The sequence below is a fragment of the Poromitra crassiceps genome, assembly GCF_964638095.1.
Source record: "Poromitra crassiceps genome assembly, chromosome: 1".
Classification (NCBI taxonomy): Eukaryota; Metazoa; Chordata; class Actinopteri; order Beryciformes; family Melamphaidae; genus Poromitra; species Poromitra crassiceps.
This window is the reverse complement of record NC_139623.1, coordinates 87,211,481-87,233,020: the sequence shown is the minus strand read 5'-3', so window position 1 is coordinate 87,233,020 and position 21,540 is coordinate 87,211,481. Positions and strand designations below refer to the sequence as shown.

At 43.4% G+C, this 21,540-nt stretch overlaps 1 protein-coding gene across 1 annotated transcript in view; it reads left to right on the top strand.

The window, feature by feature from the left end:
• Positions 1–20,589, top strand: part of vps11 (VPS11 core subunit of CORVET and HOPS complexes) — a gene marked incomplete at its 5' end in the record, with an annotated part of 35,829 nt that extends 15,240 nt beyond the window's left edge. The window contains 11 exons of the mRNA XM_083641888.1: positions 824–1,025; positions 1,444–1,595; positions 4,213–4,399; positions 4,510–4,653; positions 5,836–6,033; positions 6,253–6,414; positions 6,851–6,984; positions 8,584–8,786; positions 16,020–16,191; positions 18,490–18,712; positions 19,798–20,589. Coding sequence (XP_083498014.1) covers positions 824–1,025; positions 1,444–1,595; positions 4,213–4,399; positions 4,510–4,653; positions 5,836–6,033; positions 6,253–6,414; positions 6,851–6,984; positions 8,584–8,786; positions 16,020–16,191; positions 18,490–18,712; positions 19,798–19,962 — 1,942 coding nt within the window. The 3' untranslated portion in view covers positions 19,963–20,589. The remainder of the gene's footprint in view (positions 1–823; positions 1,026–1,443; positions 1,596–4,212; positions 4,400–4,509; positions 4,654–5,835; positions 6,034–6,252; positions 6,415–6,850; positions 6,985–8,583; positions 8,787–16,019; positions 16,192–18,489; positions 18,713–19,797) is intronic.
• Between the last annotated feature and the right edge of the window lie 951 nt (positions 20,590–21,540).

Below are 21,540 nucleotides of genomic sequence, written 5' to 3'. Positions count from 1 at the left end.
CATTTAGCTCTCTGTGCATGTTTGTTGTGTTGAAGCTAAGCACTAAATTAGTGAGTACAGTAGTCTTTCTCCTTTGAGAGAGCCTGCATTTCACTCAGTAGGCTACCCCTAAAGTGAGAGTTTATCAAGCAACATGCTTTTGGCTGCGCCACGCCGTAAACTGTCCGGCGCTGCATCGCACTCGCAGTTTAGTTCCGCCTTTTCGTTCCGTCAACATCACGTTACAACTAACGCAAAAAAAAATCGATTATTTACGTTTGTGAATTGATTCATAATCGTCCACGTCGTCCGCATCTCGATGCATCTAGGAATCGATTTTTTCCCCCACCCCTAGTGTGAACCGAGGGTAACCCTAACCCCTTCCAGGTGAACTCTCGTGGTCATACGGACAAAGTCACTCATAGAAGACAACACGACTGCCTGATGACATCACAGTCGAGCAATTGCATGACATCACTTCCAGTTGAGTGACATCACTTGCCAGATCTCACGAGACTACATCTCGTGATGTCACTCAACACAGCATGAGATGGATTCGACCAGGTGACTTCAGGTCACTTTTCAGGTGAATACATCTCGTGTTCATACACACAAAGTCACTTATAGAAGCGGTTGCACCGCTAAAATGTTCTATCTAATTAACTCTCAGCCAGAAAGGACGCAGTCTTGTTTGCATAAGGCTATCTAAGCGAAGACCTAAGCGATCATAGGGATTTTTCATAAAAAAAAATAAAGGCTTAATTTGGCAAATTCCGGCTAACCGAAAGCATCACACAAAGTTGGCTTGTCGGGTCTCTGCTTACACTGCTTACTCTATACCCAGGACAGCGTTCGGTAGCAGGGAGACCTCTCCATCAGAAAAGCAGCTTCTGACCATCTACGACCTGGACAACAAATTCATCGCCTACAGCGCCGCTTTCGACGACATTGTTGATGTGCTGGCAGAGTGGGGCTCCTTCTACATCCTGACCAGAGACGGCAAGATGTTCGTTCTCCAGGAGAAGGACACGCAGACTAAATTAGAGGTGAGTCCCGAAGGCAGCATGAGGAAACATCCTTTTAAAGGGGTCTTAAAGAAGAATAGTGAGGAATCCGGTCCAAATCAACCCAACGGCTATTCATCTGGAATGTATAGATTTATGTGTAGGGCATCTGTGTCAGAAAATGACCTCATCGCTGTCCTGACTAACCCTGTACGCAGTTCTGTCAGATTCTTTTCCAGACTGTGGAACCGTTGGCGAACATGTCTGTATGTTAGGCATTGAACATGTCTGTATGTTAGGCATTGAACATTGTGGAAGGCCTTGCATGTTTCCCTTTTGTTGTTATTTTCTTATTTTGTACTGTGCTGTTTTACTGTTTCTTACTGTGATATGGATCTCCCTGGGTCTGAAATAAAGAATTGAATTGAGTTGAATTGAATATTATTGTTTGTCTTTCAAGATGCTGTTCAAGAAGAACCTGTTTGTGATGGCCATAAACCTGGCTAAGAGCCAACATCTGGATAGTGATGGACTGTCAGAGATCTTCAGACAGTATGGTGATCACCTCTACCTTAAGGGAGACCATGATGGCGCCATCCAGCAGTACATCCGGTAACTACATGAAAATAAATCTGCCATGTCTTCTTCACTATTGTGGCGTTTGCTTGTTGACCATCTACTCAAGCAGACATGTTCAAGCGTTTCTCCTTAAGGTGAAACATTTTAAGGAAAATGTAAGCACAACATTTAAAGGTGTTTTGTGCAGCCGATTCTATTTTATGGACACCTTAACTCGGACTCTTAAGAAAAATCTTAAAAGTCAAGCTGAACCCAAAAATGACTTTTCTTTTCTTTTAGTTCAAATACCTGGGTATGCAGTGCACCTATTTAATAATGTATGCAAAAGAAAATCACAAAAATCAAATTTCTTTAGTTTTTCACACTTTTTCACATCAAAAGTTAATTTTTCAAGATTTCATTGATAACAGAAATCTACAGTTTGCTGACGTCACCTAGTACTATCAAATTTCTACCCCATTTCAACCAATCATATCACGACATGGCAGCTGTCAATCAAATCTTAATTTCAGGATAATTTTCTCTTCCAAATGAAGTAGGAAATGGTACTAGTGCCTGTCATCTGGCAGAATTCCTATCCCATAAACTAACTACTAACTTGGCGAATTGCATGAAACATGAACAAAAAACAATAATCTCTAAGAATGCAAAGAAATGTAACTGGCTCGTTAAAATGCACATTCCAGGAATATCGTATTTACAGAAATAGCGTAAAAGGCGCGCGCCTGAGAGCGTGGTTGTCAGGGGTCTCCCCTTGGAGTTTCCAGGCGGGCGGGCAGCACCCATGCATCGGATTGTCCGCTTGCTGTGCACGAAGCAGCTGGCTGCCTGGTACTCCGCGGATCCCACTCGCGTAGCACGGCAACACATTGAATCCCACTCGATTTGGGGGTGGAACACGCCATGATTGACCAATGCCAAAGCCAGTTGACAGAATTGTCAAATAAAATCATCGACATGATACTATGACCCGCCTCTCAACTTGTCATCTCAGACAAATTATGTTTTCAGTCTGAAACGGACTGCGACGCACGTGACGAACGGGTTCAGTTCGACTTTAACTTAAAGCAGGACTAAACCCCAAAACACTTTTCTTCAGCTTATATATATCGCTTTTGGGGTGGTATGTGAAGAATTCTGGTCAAAATTTCCACATTTGAGACAAAACTGATAATATTCTACAAACTTTGGGTTTCCCAAAAACTTCTTAGCGCTAAGAAGCTTCTTAGACCCTTCTTAAGGCTCCACGGGAGGGGTCTAAGAAGCTTCTTAGCGCTAAGAAACTTTTGGGAAACCTGGCCTTTATCATTTCAACAGCATAGGTGCCCTCTATGGGTTCAAACCTGCTTTTTTGGGGGGCCTCGAATGAATGGACGATTTGGTACATCGTTACGTCACGGTGGTATTTGCGCGCAGTGTACTTCAATGTGAATCAATTGTATATTATCAGCTTTATTTTATGCGCGAGCCATTCGGGTGCTGGGATAACGTAATGCATTATGGGTAAATCGGCTACTGTGGCTAATGCTAGCAGCTAACGTTAGTTACTTTACCGCCACTGAATGACCAAATTGATATAACTTTTAACCATTTCGAGTAACACCGTTTCCATACGGACCATCAGCATTAGTTAGTTGTTTATAACGTGGCTATATTTATAACGTACTCTATCTCTGATACACTGAAAATACTGCCTGCCTTGTAAAAAAAAGAAAGAGGGGTTGGGAGGCGGGCCATAGCGTCTCTGTCGATGATTTGATTTGACCGTTCTGGGCACTGGCGTTGGCCAACCCTGGCGTGTTCCACCCCCAAATCGAGTGTGTTCTGGCGCTAAGTGAGTGGGTTCCAGGACAACCAGGCTCTCTGAGGCACGAGCCACTTACGGTAAGTTAACTTTAGGAGCAGTGCGGTAAATACAATATTCCTGGAATGCGAGTTTAACGAACCAGTTTCATGTCCTCTGCATTCTACATCAAATGAAGAAATTACTGTTTGTTTTATTTTGTGTGTTACATACTTATTGGCCAAGTTATTAGTTAGTTTATGGGCTAGGAATTCTGCCAGGGTACAATGGACTATAGGCGGCCATCTTGCCTGCAGAATTTTCAAATCAAGTAGAATACCGTTTTGCCAGAAATCTGGGGGGTTTAGTCCCCCTTTAAGGTGCTTTGTGCAACCGGCCCCAGATATATAAGGATATGTCAGATAAATGGATAGAAAATACAGAGACTCCAATTTGTGTACTCTTATCATAGCAAGCACAGAGCCAGTGCAAATCTTCAAATTGCTTTAGTGGATTGGATTGTCGACCACTCTCCTGGTAAATCAACCACTGTTAAACCTTAAAGCAGTGGTTCTCAAAGCGGGGTCCTTGAGGGTGTTCCAGGGGGTCCCCAGCAAAAAAGAGGGATTATTTATTTTCACTATAATACATCCATAAGTAACACAATGACAGAATGTATGACATTTTGGTCATGAGTTTCATACACGTTCTGTAATAAAACATCTAAAAGCGAAAATCGTATCAGATGGGGAACCCTGGGACAACATCTTATCAAATGGAGGTCCGTGGCCTAATTTGTGTCAGTTTAGGGGTCCTTGTCATCAAAAGGTTTGAGAACTGCTGCCTTAAACCATTATGTTCTCACAGCACCATTGGAAAACTGGAGCCGTCTTACGTGATCAGGAAATTCCTGGACGCGCAGAGGATCCACAACCTGACGGCATACCTGCAAGCCCTGCACAGGCAGTCGCTGGCCAATGCAGACCACACCACACTGCTGCTCAACTGCTACACCAAGCTGAAGGACAGCTCCAAACTGGAAGAGTTCATCAAGGTGAGTGTGACTGGCAAAGCTGTCGACGCATAATTTATCATTTCTTACTGAACAGGTCATTTACGGCCACCGTATTCTAACGCTCTTCTCTTCCCATGTATTGGCAACAGAGCAGTGAGAGTGAGGTGCACTTTGACGTTGAGATCGCCATCAAGGTTCTCCGCCAGGCCGGCTACCACAGCCATGCCGTTTTCCTGGCTGAGAAACACATGCACCATGAGTGGTACCTGAAGATCCAGCTTGAAGACCTCAAGGTCTGGAAGTAGTTTTACAGATAATCTGTTGGGGCGAGACTGAGAAGTACTTCTAATCAAGAGGTCTGTCAGATCTCTTGAAGCTTAAGTTAGTTGCTTTTGTACATTGGCAGCCTCTGTAGTGAGGAGAGGGAAATATTTACTATTGTTCACCCCCTGCTTACGTATGCTTTTCTTTCTTCAGACACTGAGTGTGTTTACATGCATGCACGCAATCCAATATCTGAGAATAATCAGGTAATGGCAATAATCTGATTGATGTGTTTACATGCACTTTAGTAAGAAGCGAGAACGCACCTAAAGGGCAGTTTACACCAAAGATCTGCAACGAGACGAAACCATCGCAGGGAAAGTTGCAGCGGTGTAAACTGTCCAGTCTCAGCTCGACTCCAGCCGGCCGATGCTGTTTCCAGCGTTTCAGCTTGCCAAGTGGCAGGGGCTGTTTTGAGTACGTCACCTTTTTCAACAGCCAATCGTAGCGAAGTCAGCTGGGATGGCATTGAGATTGGGCCATGCACTGAATAAAACTGATGATTCCGCAAAATCCTAGGTGTGTTTATCGGATTTCTCATAATCCAAAGACGGCCTTTATCCGATAAAGCATATCGGACTATGCTGTCTACATGACCACTTGAATAACTGCGTAACTCCATAAATCAGATAATAATCGGTTTCTTAGTGTGCATGTAAACACTCATTGAGGTGGAAGTTGAGTCCACTCAGTTATCAAATCCCATCAGTGCATAAAATTAACAGTATCTGTTTGCAGAGAAGATTTTGCAAAACTGATCATTCGATAGGCAGCACCAGAAGGTTTCAAGCCGGGGAAGTGGGTGCTTTAACTTCCAGTATTTGTCCCTGTTAACATTAGTTGTGAATTAGTCCACCAGCTGTTCTTACTATTGATATGAGGTGTGAATAGTAGATGATTTTGACTTTGACTTTATTATGAATTCAAAAAGTAATTGCTCCATGTTTTTCTTATGGAAGTAGCACTGCAGCATTAAAGCAGAAATCAAAACGTACATTGTACTAGTAATCCAATTTGATTAATTTAAGTATAAAAGCTAGATTGTGTTTCATAGGATACAAATCATAACCGTAATGATGATAATTATCCAGATGAAGGCACTTACAAGACATATGCAATTCAACCACGATTTCTCTCGCTCTGTGTCACAGAACTACCAAGAAGCGCTCCGCTACATCGGACGCCTGCCTTTCGAACAGGCTGAGAGCAACATGAAGCGCTACGGCAAGACGCTGATGCACCACGTCCCCGACGGCACCACGCTGCTCCTCAAGGGCCTGTGCACCGACTACCAGCCCAGCCGAGACGCTGCCGACAGAGACAGCCTGGAAAGAGGCTCTGCAAACCAGGTCAAACCCCTGACACATTATAGACCCGATAATCAGGCCCATTCAGGTGTCGGCAATGTCTGGGCTGTCGGTGCGTGTCTGTCGCCCTAGTCTTTGCGGTGTGTCTCGCACTGTTGGCTCTAGTCGGCCTTGTCTGCTGCCTGAATGTTGAATCTGCCTTTTTCCGCCGATTCAACATGTTGAAACGGAAACTGGTGTGAATATCCCTTTTGTTCCCAGGCCAACTCTGAGGAGTTCATCCCAATCTTCGCCAACAACCCCCGGGAGCTGAAGGCCTTCCTGGAGCACATGATGGAGGTGGAGCCCTTCTCTCCCCAGGGTGTGTACGACACGCTGCTGGAGCTGCGGCTGCAGGACTGGGCACACGAGCAGGATCCTGAGGTTGGCACAACACACAGACCAACACATACAAACTATCAAATGCATCCACGCGGGATTGCAGAATATATGTATAATATAACACGGATTGCATTGGTCAGTTCAAGTGATGGCAATCCAGCAAACTGAAAGCCTCCAAGACATATTATTGAGGATTTGTAGGTGTGTTTCAGGGTTCCTGCACAGTTCTGGAAATTCAGGAAAAGTATTATGTATTATGATGACCATGTCTTGAACAGTTTCGGAATTTGGGGGTGGGAGGGGGTGCGAGTATGGAAAATGTTGTGGTTCAGGTCCGATACACACACAATCATAGCTTTTATGTTCTGGTAGACCCACTTTGAGTCCACTTGTTTAATTGAAAATGTGTAGGAAGTACTAGGAACCCTGGTGTTTTTAAAGGGTTTTGTGTCAGATCTTTTTTCTATTTGTGTGGCAGAGAAAGAAGGTCCTGCAGGGGGCAGCACTGTCTCTGTTGAGGAGTGACAACACTGTGTTTGACAAGGCCCTGGTCCTGTGTCAGATGCACAACTTCAAAGAAGGTGTCCTCTACCTCTACGAGAAGGGCAAACTGTGAGTGTCTGAAAAACACATGAAAGCGGTTTTTAAATTAGCTCTAATGTTTTTCAAAACCTCGTATCACATCACTGCTTGATGTTTCCTTGGAGTGTCAGGCACGGTGTGAGCTGGTCAGGCACAGTGTGAGCTGCTCGGGGGATATTTTGGGGCACTTTTGACCAATATCTGGTGTCTACTGTCTAGTGAAGTCTTGTCTTATGAGAGGGCTCAAGTATAAATCTCATGTCTCATGTTTAAAGATGCAATATGTAAACTTAAGTAAGATTATTACATTAAATTATCTAAAAATGAGTAGACCTATGTCGTACACTTTTTTCTGTTGTCTACTTACATTATCTAAAATGTTCCAACCCAGAGAAATCCTCAATTCTATTCAAAGACCATGGAATATTTTGTATATCATTTGACTGCTTATCATTGTGTGGGAATTAGTAAATCTCGTGTCTGGTTAGAGTGGCTCCAAAAAGTTATGGTGTTACTCTTGTACCTATGATCCTTGTATATCGTGTGTTTATACCATGGTCTGGGTGAATACTCGATTCTGATTGGCTGCAGGGTGTCCATTAATTTGTGATATTGTACAGTGATAATGTACACCTAGCTAAATGGTCTGTTCACCGTTCATATCAATGCGCCATAGTTTCAAAAGTGTTATCAAGAGAGCAGTTTGAGTTCTATACCCCCGTTAAGGGTTAATATGACAATTTTGGAACTTGAGAAAAAAATTGAGTCGGTCAAAGTAACTATTTAAATCACCCCTGTGTGCTCAGTTTATCAAAAATAACTATTATTTACAATTTTGATTTTCGACATTTCTAACCTCGCGTCACCAGGCTCTTCTCGGCGACAAAGAGGAGATTTCCCTCGGCTCGTGCACGAGCGGGGGCCTTTGACAGACGGTACGTGCACATCATGAAACGTGCAAGCCGCCGAGCGTTTCATGATGTGCACGTACCGAGAGAGAGAAAGAGAGAGAGCGAAAGAGAGAGAGACAACTCTCTGCATTTCACCACAACAGCACACGCAGTGCGAGCCCCCGCTGCTCTGTCACTTCCTGAAACTCTTCGCTCTTAAATGTTAATATACTTGGCCAATACGTATCTATCATACAAAATAAAGCAAGCAGCCAAACGGTAATGTCTTCATTTAAAGTAGAACGCAAAACGTCGTTAAACCCGCATTCCTGTGATAAAGTTAACGTTTGAGTCGGCTTTAAAACGGAGGGTGGTGGAGGTGGGAGGGACTATTTTATTTCGTGGAAGACTGATTTACAGTATGAATAACAGACATTTAGCCATTTAGATTGCTTTATTTATTACACATGGAAATATAAATGACTGGTCTTATTGTTTTGTTGGCAAGTGACCATGGTATAAGCGGGTTAATGCATTTCGAGGTGTACATTATCACTTTTTAAGGGACTTCGCGGAGGCAACCATCCTCGGCTTCGCCTCGGACGGTTCACGCCTCTCGCGTCGTCCCTTAAAAAGTGATAATGTACACCTCGTCGTGCATTAACCCTTACATGTATCAACACGATTTGAATGTGTAATATTTGTAGCTAAAGTGAACATTATTTGCTTTCCCGTGCAGGTATCAGCAGATTATGCACTACCACATGCAGAACGAGGAGTATGGCAAAGTGGTGGAGGCTTGCAAGCGCTACGGGGACCAGGAGGTTTGCCTGTGGGAGCAGGCGCTGGGATACTTTGCCAGGAAAGAAGAGGACTGCAAGGCCTACATCAGCCAGGTCCTGCTGCACATCGACCAGAACAACCTGATGCCTCCTTTACTGGGTGAGCTGGATGCAACTATCCATGTTCTCTGTAGTAGTCTGTTATCACTCAAATACTGTACATTCTGTGCATTATCTGTGGGTTTTCTGAAATGTTGTAGTTATCATGTGAATATGTGATCAGGCTAGGTATGGGTAAGGAAATACTGATATGTTTGGATGCAAGCTGCGATGGCTGATATTTTGTGCTGATATTCAATACTAGGCATCTTGCGCGTTCGATTCCTAGGCTCGCCCGCTACATGGCCTCGCCCGCCCTGCACCTCGCCGAGCTGGCCCTGCAGCTCGCATACGCAGCTCGACCACTGCACAGCCTCGCCCTGGCTCCTCCTTGATGGCATACTTCAGGGATGATGGATCACCTGTTCTGGAGCTGGCAACATACAGCTGTCCATGGCTGAAGACAGGGGTCTGAAGCCAGACTCCCACTTCTTTCAGGGTCTGCCTCTGGGACTTTTGATTAGCTCTTATGACATCACTGATGATGTTACATCTGCTTTTATGACATCACTGATGACATCACAACCGCTTATGACATCACTGATGATGTCACAATGCTTGACATCACTGATGTCACAATTTGACATCACTGGGACTTTGTGTGTGTGCGCGTGTGTGTCTTGTCTTCTGTGTGTGTGTGTGTGTGTGTGTTTGTGTGTGTGTGATGTCACAATGCCTCTGACATCACTGATGATGTCACAATTTATGACATCACTGATAACATCATCAGTGGGACAGACAGAGCCCTAACCCAATTGTATATATATACTAGGAATCTATATACTAGGAATCTCGCGCGCTCGATTCCTAGGCGAAGCGGCCGAGCCCGTCCTGCAGCTCGCATTCGCAGCTTGCCCGCTGCGCGGCCTTGCCCGCAACTCGGCTGCTGTGTGGCCAATAGACCTTATTCACAGCGTGGCCATCTTGGGATGACGTCAACCGCTGGTTGGGAACGCAACGAGACTCATCCAAACCCCTGTCTGAACGTGGGAGCACCAATTTTGTTTGATCACATTGATAAATGGGCAGATGAATGTGTACAGGATTAAAAAAAAAAAAAGTCTACAGCAACTGGATCGAGTCCACGATATTCAAGCAAGCGCAGCCGATGGTCTAAATTGTAAACTGCTTTACACCCTCGCACCGAACCTATACATCTGGCACTGTGGAGCAGTTGAACCCGAAATGACGCAGCCGAAGAAGGCTGTGTTGGAGCTTAAACTTGTGCACCTTCGCTAGCTAGGTTAGCATGACAGTGGTGAGCTCAAACACTAGCTAAAAAAAAAAAGAAAACTCTCTAAACGGACAAGCCCGTCTTTTATTGTCACACGAACACCACAATACATGCATGCGGCCACAACACACTCATGCTGATGGAGGCCGGTGAAAAGTGTCCTCTGCATTTAACCCATCCAGGCATGTTCTTTCCTCCGAGGGGCAGGCCAGGAGCAGTGGTCGCTTTCTCGTACAGCGCCCGGGGACCAACTTCGGATGTTGTCGTCACTGGTCGGATGACGATCTGATCTTCTGCATGTTTTTAGTGGGGGGGTTATATACGGAGGAGCCCCCTGGGGGGTACGGGGAGAACATGCAAACTCCACACAGAGAGAAAGGCCCTTACGACGAGATAACCCACCTGGGCAGTGGGCACTGAGGATATGGGGGGGAATACAACCACAGCGCCCACAGTGTCCCAGGCGAGAATCGAACTCAGGACCTTCTAACTGTGAGGCGACAGCGCTACCGACTGCGCCACCGTACCCCTAGCTAACGCTAGTGTCAATGTTAGCGCTACTAAAGTTGTCAGAGGTGTCACCTCCGACACTATTGTTATCCAAGATTTATTTTGATGTCATGGTATTCCCAAATATTGCGTAGTTTCACATGTATTCACATGCCAGTGCCTACATTTAAGCTCAAACATTTCGGGTTCAACTGCTCCACAGCGCCAGAAGTATCTGTTCGGTGCTCAGTGGTGCGAGGGTGTAAAGCAGTTTACAATTTAGACCATCGGCTGCGCTTTCTTGAATATCATGGATGTAAGACTCGATCCAGTTGTTGTAGCCCTTGTTTTGAACCCTGTACACATTCATCTGCCCATTTATCGATGTGATCAAATGAAATTGGTGTGACAGAACTCAAACTTTTAGTCTACTGCTCCCATGTTCAGACAGGGATTTGGATGAGAGTCTTGTTGCGTTCCCAACCAGCGGGTGACGTCATCACAAGATGGCCGAGCTGTGAATAAGGTCTATGAGACCAGCATCACGTCACAGTGGGATTTATGACGTCATGGATGATGTCACAGTGGGATTTATGACATCACTGATGATGTCACAGTGGTACAATCACAGTGGGACAGACACACAGACCCCTGGATTTATGACATCATGTATGATGTCACAGTGGGATTTATGACATCACTGATGATGTCACAGTGGGACAATCACAGTGGGACAGACACAGTGGGACAGACACACAGAGCCCGGTGGGACAGACACACAGCCCGAGCTTCCATTTCTGGTGGGGATACAGTGGTAGACGGATCAATAAGCGTGCCTTACCGCAAGCTGTGTATTGACGCGCGGCGGCATTAAAACTAATTGAGGTGTAGTTGCACCGTTGACCACCAGGTGTCATCTGTGAGCATCCTTGAGATCAAGTGTTGAATGTGACACAATAGGGCGCGCCGGGAAGAAAACAAAAGGTAATTACGGCAGCTAAATAGGCCCCAATATAGCGTTAAAATAAAATAAAAATGTAGGCTATCATGCAAAAAGTAGCCTGTAATGTTAATTTAATTTCGGACCGTCTGAATATGTTTTATTTATAGAGAGCGAGGCGAACCAACAGCAAGCAGAGAAAGAGAAATGGAGATCTGAGAGTTTCTTCATTGCCCAACCGTGACAGCAGCGAGAAAAAGGGAGCTGGATATATCATTTTTCAAAATGATTTACATGGACTGCGGGCGCTATTAGAAAAGGGTGATGGATTTGTCTTGTCAGCTGACATTTGGACAAATAGGAGAGGGCACAGCTTCCTGGGCATCGTGGCCAGTTTCATTGACGGGACGTTCAAGGGGCACACCGTTCTGTTAGGCTGTGATCACATACAGGGTCCCCATACCGCTGATCGCATTTACCAAAAGTATGAAAGAATTGGAACGTGCAACGACGTGTTTATTCGTGTCATATGCGGGGCAGGTGTTGAAACAGAGATTGTGGCAGCAGTCGGCCCCGCTGCACGCGTGAGAGTGGAGGGTGAAGAAGACGAGTCAGGTGCTGGTGGAAAGATAACCAGGCACGGCTTCCACTCATGGCCGGCTTGGCAGGGAAATATTTGTGTATTTGTGCCACCAGTGTACCATCCGAGCGTGTGTTCAGCACAGCAGGGATTGTTGCAATGCCACTCCGAAGCAAATTATTGCCCGAAAAGGTAAAGCTGTTGGTATTCTTGGCCAGAAACCTGTAATGGTAAAACGAAGCAAAAAGGCTAATGGCTAAAGGCCTATAGCCTTTAACCAAGCCCAAAATGTTTAATTTCGAATTCCTTTAAGTTTATAAGATCGTGTGGTGGGCTTGTGTTGTTTAAATCCCTGAAGTTCGTTAATACAAGCTTAATTCATTTAAGATAATTGCATAATTCGTTTTGTATTTATTTTACACAGCAATATCTACTGGTTAATTTTACCAGGCTAATTTATTTTAATTTTTGTGTGTGAAATGATGAAGGTTTTCCCAATGTCCCACTGGGTTGTGTTTTTGCAAATAAAGTGTTGTACGGAAACAAGCTTGTTTCTTTTATTTCTGTTTATTATAGTAACATTTTTATTTGTCTTATATGGCTATTATTAGGAGGGGGGGGGTTGATTAAATTTTATGAAGTCGTTGCGGTGCTGTTTGGCTGCCCGGCCTGGCACTGCTGCGAATGCGCATTCACAAACATGTCATGTCACGGAGTCAGGCGCGACATAAACTGCAGGCTAGTAGGCTGCTCAGTTAAAAACAACAATAAATATGCTGGTCGGTTACTTATTTTATTTAGCCTTCTATATTTTAGAAGCATATTTTTATGTTTACATTTTCTCAGTTTCTGGGATAGTCGGACAAGTGAACATGAAGGAAGAGTAGAGACTTATGGAACCCTGACTGAAGACGTTTGTTTATTCATGTAGCCTAATTAAAAACATTTTCAATGATAGCCTGAGGTGTCTGACTGCTGAATGTAGCCTATTAAAGGCCTTTGGCCTAACTGCAAAGTGCAAACTCAGCAAGCAACAATAAATTAAACAAATAGCCTATAGCAGCATTATTGGGCACCTAAGTAAATACATGCACTGTCTGGCATGCCTAGAATGTCTCTAGAACGTGAAATTAAATAACTTGAAAACTAATAAATGAAGAATCACTTGTAAAAAAATTTTTTAATAAAGTGGCTGGCTGCTCGGTTCTGCCCGTTTTCGTTTAGCATTTATTTGCGTCGGGACTTCACTGCATTGAACTGCTCCGCTGCATGTGCAAAGTTGAAGGCCTCCAAACCCTTTCCACAACTTGCGATCTGCATCAGCCTTGTGACTTCTGCAGGGACACTGGAGACTGGAATTGGGGGAGGGGGATGGAGGGTGGAATGTTTCACCCCTATTAGACCCATACCTGTCTATTGTCTCATGTGGCCAACCTATTGAAATGTAAATAAAGGAACGGGGGCAGTCCCGATGTTGTACGGAAACAAGCTTGTTTCTTTTATTTCTGTTTATTATAGTAACATTTTTATTTGTCTTATATGGCTATTATTAGGAGGGGGGGGGGTTGATTAAATTTTATGAAGTCGTTGCGGTGCTGTTTGGCTGCCCGGCCTGGCACTGCTGCGAATGCGCATTCACAAACATGTCATGTCACGGAGTCAGGCGCGACATAAACTGCAGGCTAGTAGGCTGCTCAGTTAAAAACAACAATAAATATGCTGGTCGGTTACTTATTTTATTTAGCCTTCTATATTTTAGAAGCATATTTTTATGTTTACATTTTCTCAGTTTCTGGGATAGTCGGACAAGTGAACATGAAGGAAGAGTAGAGACTTATGGAACCCTGACTGAAGACGTTTGTTTATTCATGTAGCCTAATTAAAAACATTTTCAATGATAGCCTGAGGTGTCTGACTGCTGAATGTAGCCTATTAAAGGCCTTTGGCCTAACTGCAAAGTGCAAACTCAGCAAGCAACAATAAATTAAACAAATAGCCTATAGCAGCATTATTGGGCACCTAAGTAAATACATGCACTGTCTGGCATGCCTAGAATGTCTCTAGAACGTGAAATTAAATAACTTGAAAACTAATAAATGAAGAATCACTTGTAAAAAAATGTTTTAATAAAGTGGCTGGCTGCTCGGTTCTGCCTGTTTTCGTTTAGCATTTATTTGCGTCGGGACTTCACTGCATTGAACTGCTCCGCTGCATGTGCAAAGTTGAAGGCCTCCAAACCCTTTCCACAACTTGCGATCTGCATCAGCCTTGTGACTTCTGCGGGTGGAATGTTTCACCCCTATTAGACCCTACCTGTCTATTGTCTCATGTGGCCAACCTATTGAAATGTAAATAAAGGAACGGGGGCAGTCCCGATGAGAATAGGCCTACAGTAGCCTATATTACAATAGGCTATATATAAAATCTGTGGCTTTCAAGGCTGGTGTGAAAGAGCCTACATAACCAGAGTAGGCCTATATTGTTTGATAAAAATATGTTTTCAGACAATGGGCACGGCGCGCGCGCGCGCACACATACACACACACACACTGCTCCCCTACGAGAACCGCAGGCTCTGCGCACGCTGTGCCTGCTGAGCGACATGACGGGCGGCCAGCGTGGCCGAGAACCAGATGACAAATAAATAAAGTAGCTACTCTCACCTCTTGATTAAGGTGTAGGCTATGGGAGTTATTTATTTTATTTATAAAGGATACATGTACAAAGGATACATGTACAAAGGATACTGTTGGCAGAGTACATGAAACATTCCACCCCCCATCGCAAGTGATTTTATTCTGCATGTAGAATATTCAGCAGGAATGCACAAATGTCACACAAAGGAATAATAATAATAATAATTATGACGTGATAAGATCATTCATTTTAGCACCGCGCGCTCCGCTCTCTTCAATGAGGAAATGGAAATCCACACCTTGTAGAAAAGTGTCGATTTTCGGGGTTAGGGTTGAAAGTAATTCTCTCTCTTTTCAGAGGCACACAATTACTCACATAAGACCCTACATTTAATAGTTAATTTAATAGTTAGTTTGTGGATTTGGTTTCCAGGGACTTTAATCATCAAGGGGAGACAAAACACGATTGATTTCGTAGGCTGAGAGCGAGAGCCTCCCTGCTTGCTGCATATACTGTACTGTAGGTAGTTGTGCACTGCCGCCCCCTAGTGTCCCACTTTGATACCACATACTAACGGCAAACAGAATTAACGCCGCGTTGCGGTAAAAGACGCTTATTGATCCGTCTACCACTGTATAATATCATATATATATATATATATATATATATATATATATATATATATATATGTTTCCCCCATAATGTGATTCTTGTCAGAGTGGAAAAGCCTCTGAAACAGTAGTTAGTGGCTGTTCACACCATACGCGGAAGCAACGCCAAAGTCACGCTGAAGCCTTGTTAACAGGTGAGAGCGTTCACACCATCCGCACGCCACGCCACGCCTGAGCCGCGCTGAAGCCATCGTTTTCCATTTTCCAGGCTTGACGCTTGAAGCTGCCAGGCATGAATTCAATGGGAGTTGTGGGCAAGTTCAAGGCGCACCGAGGAGGCGCTGAGAGGAAAAGAGAAGGCTTCTTGTGTGAATGGTTTAGCGTCAGCCTGCCTCAAGCTTCAGTTCTGCCTATGCTCTGTCTCTTGTGTGAACGTGCACTTAGACAATGGGACCTACCCGCTGAAACCCAAGATGATCATATTGTTATTCATGCATACTTGTATTAAAGCCTGATCAAAATAAGTTCAGCTTGAGGGCTTCCCATGGAAAACCAGTGTGACATAACTCAATAATAATAATAAATGTCATCAAACAAACGGAACGCATCTTATCAGAGGTGAACAATACTGACTGAGTGACCGATTATTGATTCTAAGGCTATTGGCATGTAGCATCAGTAGCATGTAGTTTGAACAGAATGATGTTGCACAGCGTTCATAGCAGTCTTGTTTATGGCTACAGTGGTGCAGACGCTGGCCCACAACTCGACGGCCACGCTGTCCGTCATCAAGGACTACCTCATCAACAAGCTGCAGCGGGAGAGCCAGCAGATAGAGGACGATGAACGCAAGATCCGGCAGTACCGCGAGGAAACTGCAAACCTCCGCTCCGAGATCCAGGAGCTCAGAAGCAGGTTAGTAAGATGAAGGATGGGATTTTTCACACGTACACGCTCACACATACACATATGTGTGTATGTATATATTTATAAAACGGCTCTCTCAAATCAAGCAATCTGATTGGTTCACAGCCATTGTATAAATCCAATAACCGAGTCCAATAACCCATGGCCATGGGTTATTGGACTCGGTTATTGGTTGCCATGGCAACTCTCTTACTAAAAGCCTTTGGTTTAAAAAAAAAAACAAATGGCGGAGACAGCTGTCAGATCCTTGTGAATCGATCTTCGCTTATAACTTCACTAATACTTCGCAGAAAATGATGTTTTGTACAAGAATAGATGCGGGCTAATGTCTTCTTTGCAAAAGAAAGGCTGTTAACCCCCCATTTAACCCCGCATTTAACCCCGTAACGTTAGTTGGTGTCGGGCTTTGCAGAAAGCACTCAGCTTCTCAGCAAGCGCTGAGAATGCAACGCTGCGCTCGAGCTGCCTGTCGGGGTTTCCAGAAAGCTCTCAGGTTCTCAGCAAGCGCCAGGATTGGCCAATGTGTCAACTTCAGTCTCCAGAACGATCCAATCAAATCACCCGCACGTTCTTGCGGTCCCGCCTTACAGTAGTGTTTCAACTGACTCTATCAGAATGACATGCCAGTCGGAGTCGGACTTATAGTATTATTATTATTATTATTATATTATCATACTTGGAAACCGTTTTATAAAAGCAATATAGCACTCGAGCTGCGTGTGTTGTGGCATATATCCCCCTGCTCAGCAGTTATCCCACTCGGCCTGCGGCCTCGTGGGATAACAGCTGATCAGGGGGATATATTTGGCACAACACACTGGCTCTCATGCTATATTGCTTAAATATACAGTATGTATAATATATGTGTGTATATGTATATATATATGTATGTATATTAGGGCATTCACGACTAGTGAATTTTACTAGTCGACTAGTCGTCCCTAAAGGTAACTAACCGTTTAAAAAATAAATAAATAAATAAATAAAAATAATAATCTTTAAGAAAGAACATGAGGTATTTACACGACATACATGGACTATCATATCCCATATCCCCCACAAAGAACATCAAAACACAACAAAACAAGAAAACTGCATAAGATACACAATAATCCAAGAACAAACAAGACTATTGGACAAACAACCAAACAAAAACAATGCATTCAGCTCCTATCCTGATAAGCCTAATGACACTGGGGTAAAAAGTTCTTAAAGTCAAACTCTGTATGTGGTTGCCATATTTTGGGGATGTCTAAGAATCTGCCTTTGCTCTTGTAGTAAATGTTATCCAACGTATGGTAGCTTGAGAGTTCATTCCACCAGTGAACTACAGCTGGGGGATTGGATGCTTTCCAATTTAAAGCTATGCATTTCCTAGCTGCCAACAGGGCAAGATCTATGTATTTACTTTGAATGCATTGTTTTTGTTTGGTTGTTTGTCCAATAGTCTTGTTTGTTCTTGGATTATTGTGTATCTTATGCAGTTTTCTTGTTTTGTTTTGTTGTGTTTTGATGTTCTTTGTGGGGGATATGGGATATGATAGTCCATGTATGTCGTGTAAATACCTCATGTTCTTTCTTAAAGATTTTTTTTTTTTTTTTTTTTTTTTGCTAAAACGACTAGTCGACTACTAAGCACAGTGTCGACTAGTGGTTTTACTAGTCGACTAGTCTGTGAATGCCCTAATGTATATGTATGTAGGCTATGTATGTATCAGGGTTTGTACGGTCATGGAAAAACCTGGAAAATCATGGAAATTTAAAATCAATTTCCAGGTCATGGAAAAGTTTTGGAAAAAAATTAAATCCCCAAAAGTTTTGGAAAAGTCATGGGAATTTGTTTTAATAAATATTTTGATGACGTTCATTTACAATGAGTTTCAAATAATTTGCGTGCTTAAATAGCAAATAGGTCACGTTGAGGCTGGGTTTACCCAGGCTAGGCAGGAACAGGTTGGTCAAGTGAAAGTGGATCTCTGGATTTAGAGTCAACCACAAAGCATTGTAAGCGACCTGAATTCCTGCAAAAGTGAAAGTGATTAAAATTCATAAACAACTGGCCTCAGGCTCATTTAACTTGACAAGACGCATTTACATCAGAATAAATAAGTTGAAAGCAGTGATTGATAATCGATTAAATAAATACAAAATATATACATGTATGTATGTATGTTACAATGTTTCTCCTAGATGATGTTGCCGTTGCTACTAGTCACCAGTATAGGTCACAGATGACTTAATACCCCACGTTTCCTTAATGACTTAATACCTCATGTTTCCTTACAGTGCAAAGATTTTCCAGAAGACCAAGTGCAACATGTGCAACAGCCCCCTGGAGTTGCCCTCCGTCCACTTCCTTTGCAGCCACTCCTTCCACCAGCACTGCTTCGAGAGCTACGCCGAGAGCGAAGCCGAGTGTCCCACCTGCACCCCGGAGAACCGCAAGGTGATGGACATGCTGCGCGCCCAGGACCAGAAACGCGACCTGCACGACCACTTCACCAGACAGGTGAACCACACTCAAGCTCTGAGCGGGAGGGAATGCACAAAAACAAGCATTCTCCCTCTCTTTGATCGGCACTTCCTATAGTTTGCTTCCTGCTGTGATTGGGTTTGTGATTGACTACAGTGGAAATCACTTTTTCTGTGAAAACTTCTGCATAATTCTATGCATGTTTGCACATGTTTATGATCTGATATGTCTATGTCTGTATGTATGTATGTATGTCTGCCCCCACAAAAGTAGAAGAATCACAACTCACGTTGCTACGTGCATGACGAAATGAAAGAGCCACACGCAATTCTCAGCCCACCAGAATAACAGCTGCACGAATATGCATGCAAAAATTACAACAAAATGTCAATATCTTAGTTTAAGGTAGATGCAGAAACATGCATTCGGCCCCCCACAAGACGCATCCCAGAAATATCTGCACCCACGATATGTCCCCCCCAGCTCCGGCCGCAGCCGTTCCGATGACAGTCCGCCCCGCCGGCAAGAGGCGTGCTGCCCCCGATGAGAGCAGAGCCCCCGGCCACTGGCTCTACTGACACCGCGAAAATGACATGCATCCACATCACATCCAATGAAGGCGTGGAAGCCACGCTGTTATTAGACTGTCTTAATATATCTAAATATTTTCATATTTTCTATATAGACAGTTTTAACATGACAATAAACATTCTAAATTGCCCCTAGCTTACTTCCTGTTGCAGTATTTGCTAATACAATAGCTGAGAGGAAATAAGCTATGTTTCAAACTGTTCCCTAGCAACACAATTCCGTGAAAACCGGCAATGTATTGCATATATCTATTTTTTATGCCGCATACATTCATTTTTATATGCATTTTCAGAATATAAATATTTGTCATGTTTGTATTTTTTTTTTAATCATTGCACACCCTACATGTATAGGCTACTGTACTTTTTTGCTTGGTATGTTCTATTGTTTTTTTGACATACTTGAACCATTGTGTTGGTAAAAATGTCATCTAAACTAATTGCGCAAATTTTTCATGTGTTTTGTCTGGATACACAGTATAAAACAGCTGCAGGAAAAATTCAAGCTGTTTTTTTTTCTTTGTGTTCCAGCTACGCAGCTCCAATGACGGGTTCTCAGTGGTGGCAGACTACTTTGGCCGTGGAGTGTTTAACAAACTGACTCTGGTCACTGACCTTCCCGGGGGTAAAAACGCTGCCAGTCTGGAAGTGGACCTGCAGAGAGACCTTCTCATCCACACCAAGAGGAACAGCTAGAACCTCCAGTTGAACTGAATATGGTCCGAATCCTACCCAAGGAGCCATTTTATGTCCCACTTCACATCATCAAGGGTCCCGACCTGAAGCTTTGCTGCACAGGATGTCACTTTATTTAGCAGAGAATGCACAGTTGCCTGCTGTTAGTCCCTGTGATTAACTTGTTTGCATACGGTAGTTCCTGCTGTGTCCCCTTTCATTGGGGACATGTGTAAAATGTTTTTCAGATTGAAACTCTAATACTGTGTCTAAAACCCCTGCTGAATCATGCCTTGGAAGAATTTCTGGTTCACTGTGCTTTGTTGTAGTCTTAAATATCAATATTGTTGCACAAGCTCTTAACAATTAAATCATCAATGAAATTGTTACTGATTATTACTGTCTGTCATGCTAACTTGAATAAAATGGTCAATGCATCCCAGGACTTGGTTTATACAGAATCTAGATTATATCTACACTGTAGTGTAGAACAACCTAATCTCTTCAGGGCAGAATTAATCATTAATTACCGATTAATAACTGTTTAGCCACAAGAATGGTTAAACAGGATTAAGCTACAATTGAAGACCTACTGGAATTTTGATACTTTGAAGCCAATGAGTGTTCTACCCAAGGCAAATGTGCTGTTACTGAATTGATGTAATAAATGAAAAACATGTTCACAAAATAAAATGCAATAGGTAGATATGCTTTATTCCAGACTCAAGGTCCATACAAAAATACAATCAAATACACACAATACAAAAAAGATGAAAAGAAAACAAAATAAAAAATAGTCTAGTGACTAATTTTAAAAGACACCTATACCAGTGCTCCCAAAGCTGAGACGTGCAGCGTGTGGCACTACGCAATGTTCACCAGCACCACAACAATTTGATTTTCAGAATAATTTAACCGACAGATAAACCTATACATTACATTTCTCAAGACAGCTTGCAGTGTGTTCACTCCAGCACTTTAGCAGTATTCTCAGAGCGTCATATGCCATTTGCAGTCTCTGAAGGCTGGCTTTTTTATAGTTCAACCACAGATGTGCAGTGTACAAAGGTGAACAATACGCTGTAAACAGTCGGCTTCACTCCATCAGTGCAACAACCAAATTTACGTGACAATACATTTGCTCGCACATACAACATACGACACTGACGATGAATGTCCTCGTCATCTGGTCTGTGATCACGTGACCAAGATATTTCACTTCACTGCGGACATTCAGAACATTACCAGACAGTTTAAAGTCAGGAAAGGTCATACGTCTATCTTCCACGGTTCTGCAAATCATAATAGCACTTTTTGAATCGTTATATTTTACATCCTGTTGTTCCCCAGACAGACTGCAGACCGGCTGAGCTCGGGCTAAAAATGACACAATCTCCCGCGTACATAATGTAGGCTAATAAACCAGCCCGGAAAGGGCTCTGACGGAGGCAAGCAACACAAATCCCAGGAGTATATAAAAATAGATAGCTTTATTATTACAGGCTTTTAATGACAAAGTAAAACACAGAGGTGATCACAGGTGAGTATCAAATACCAGGGATCGCGGAACCGCCCGGACCACACGGGCCCGGGTACATT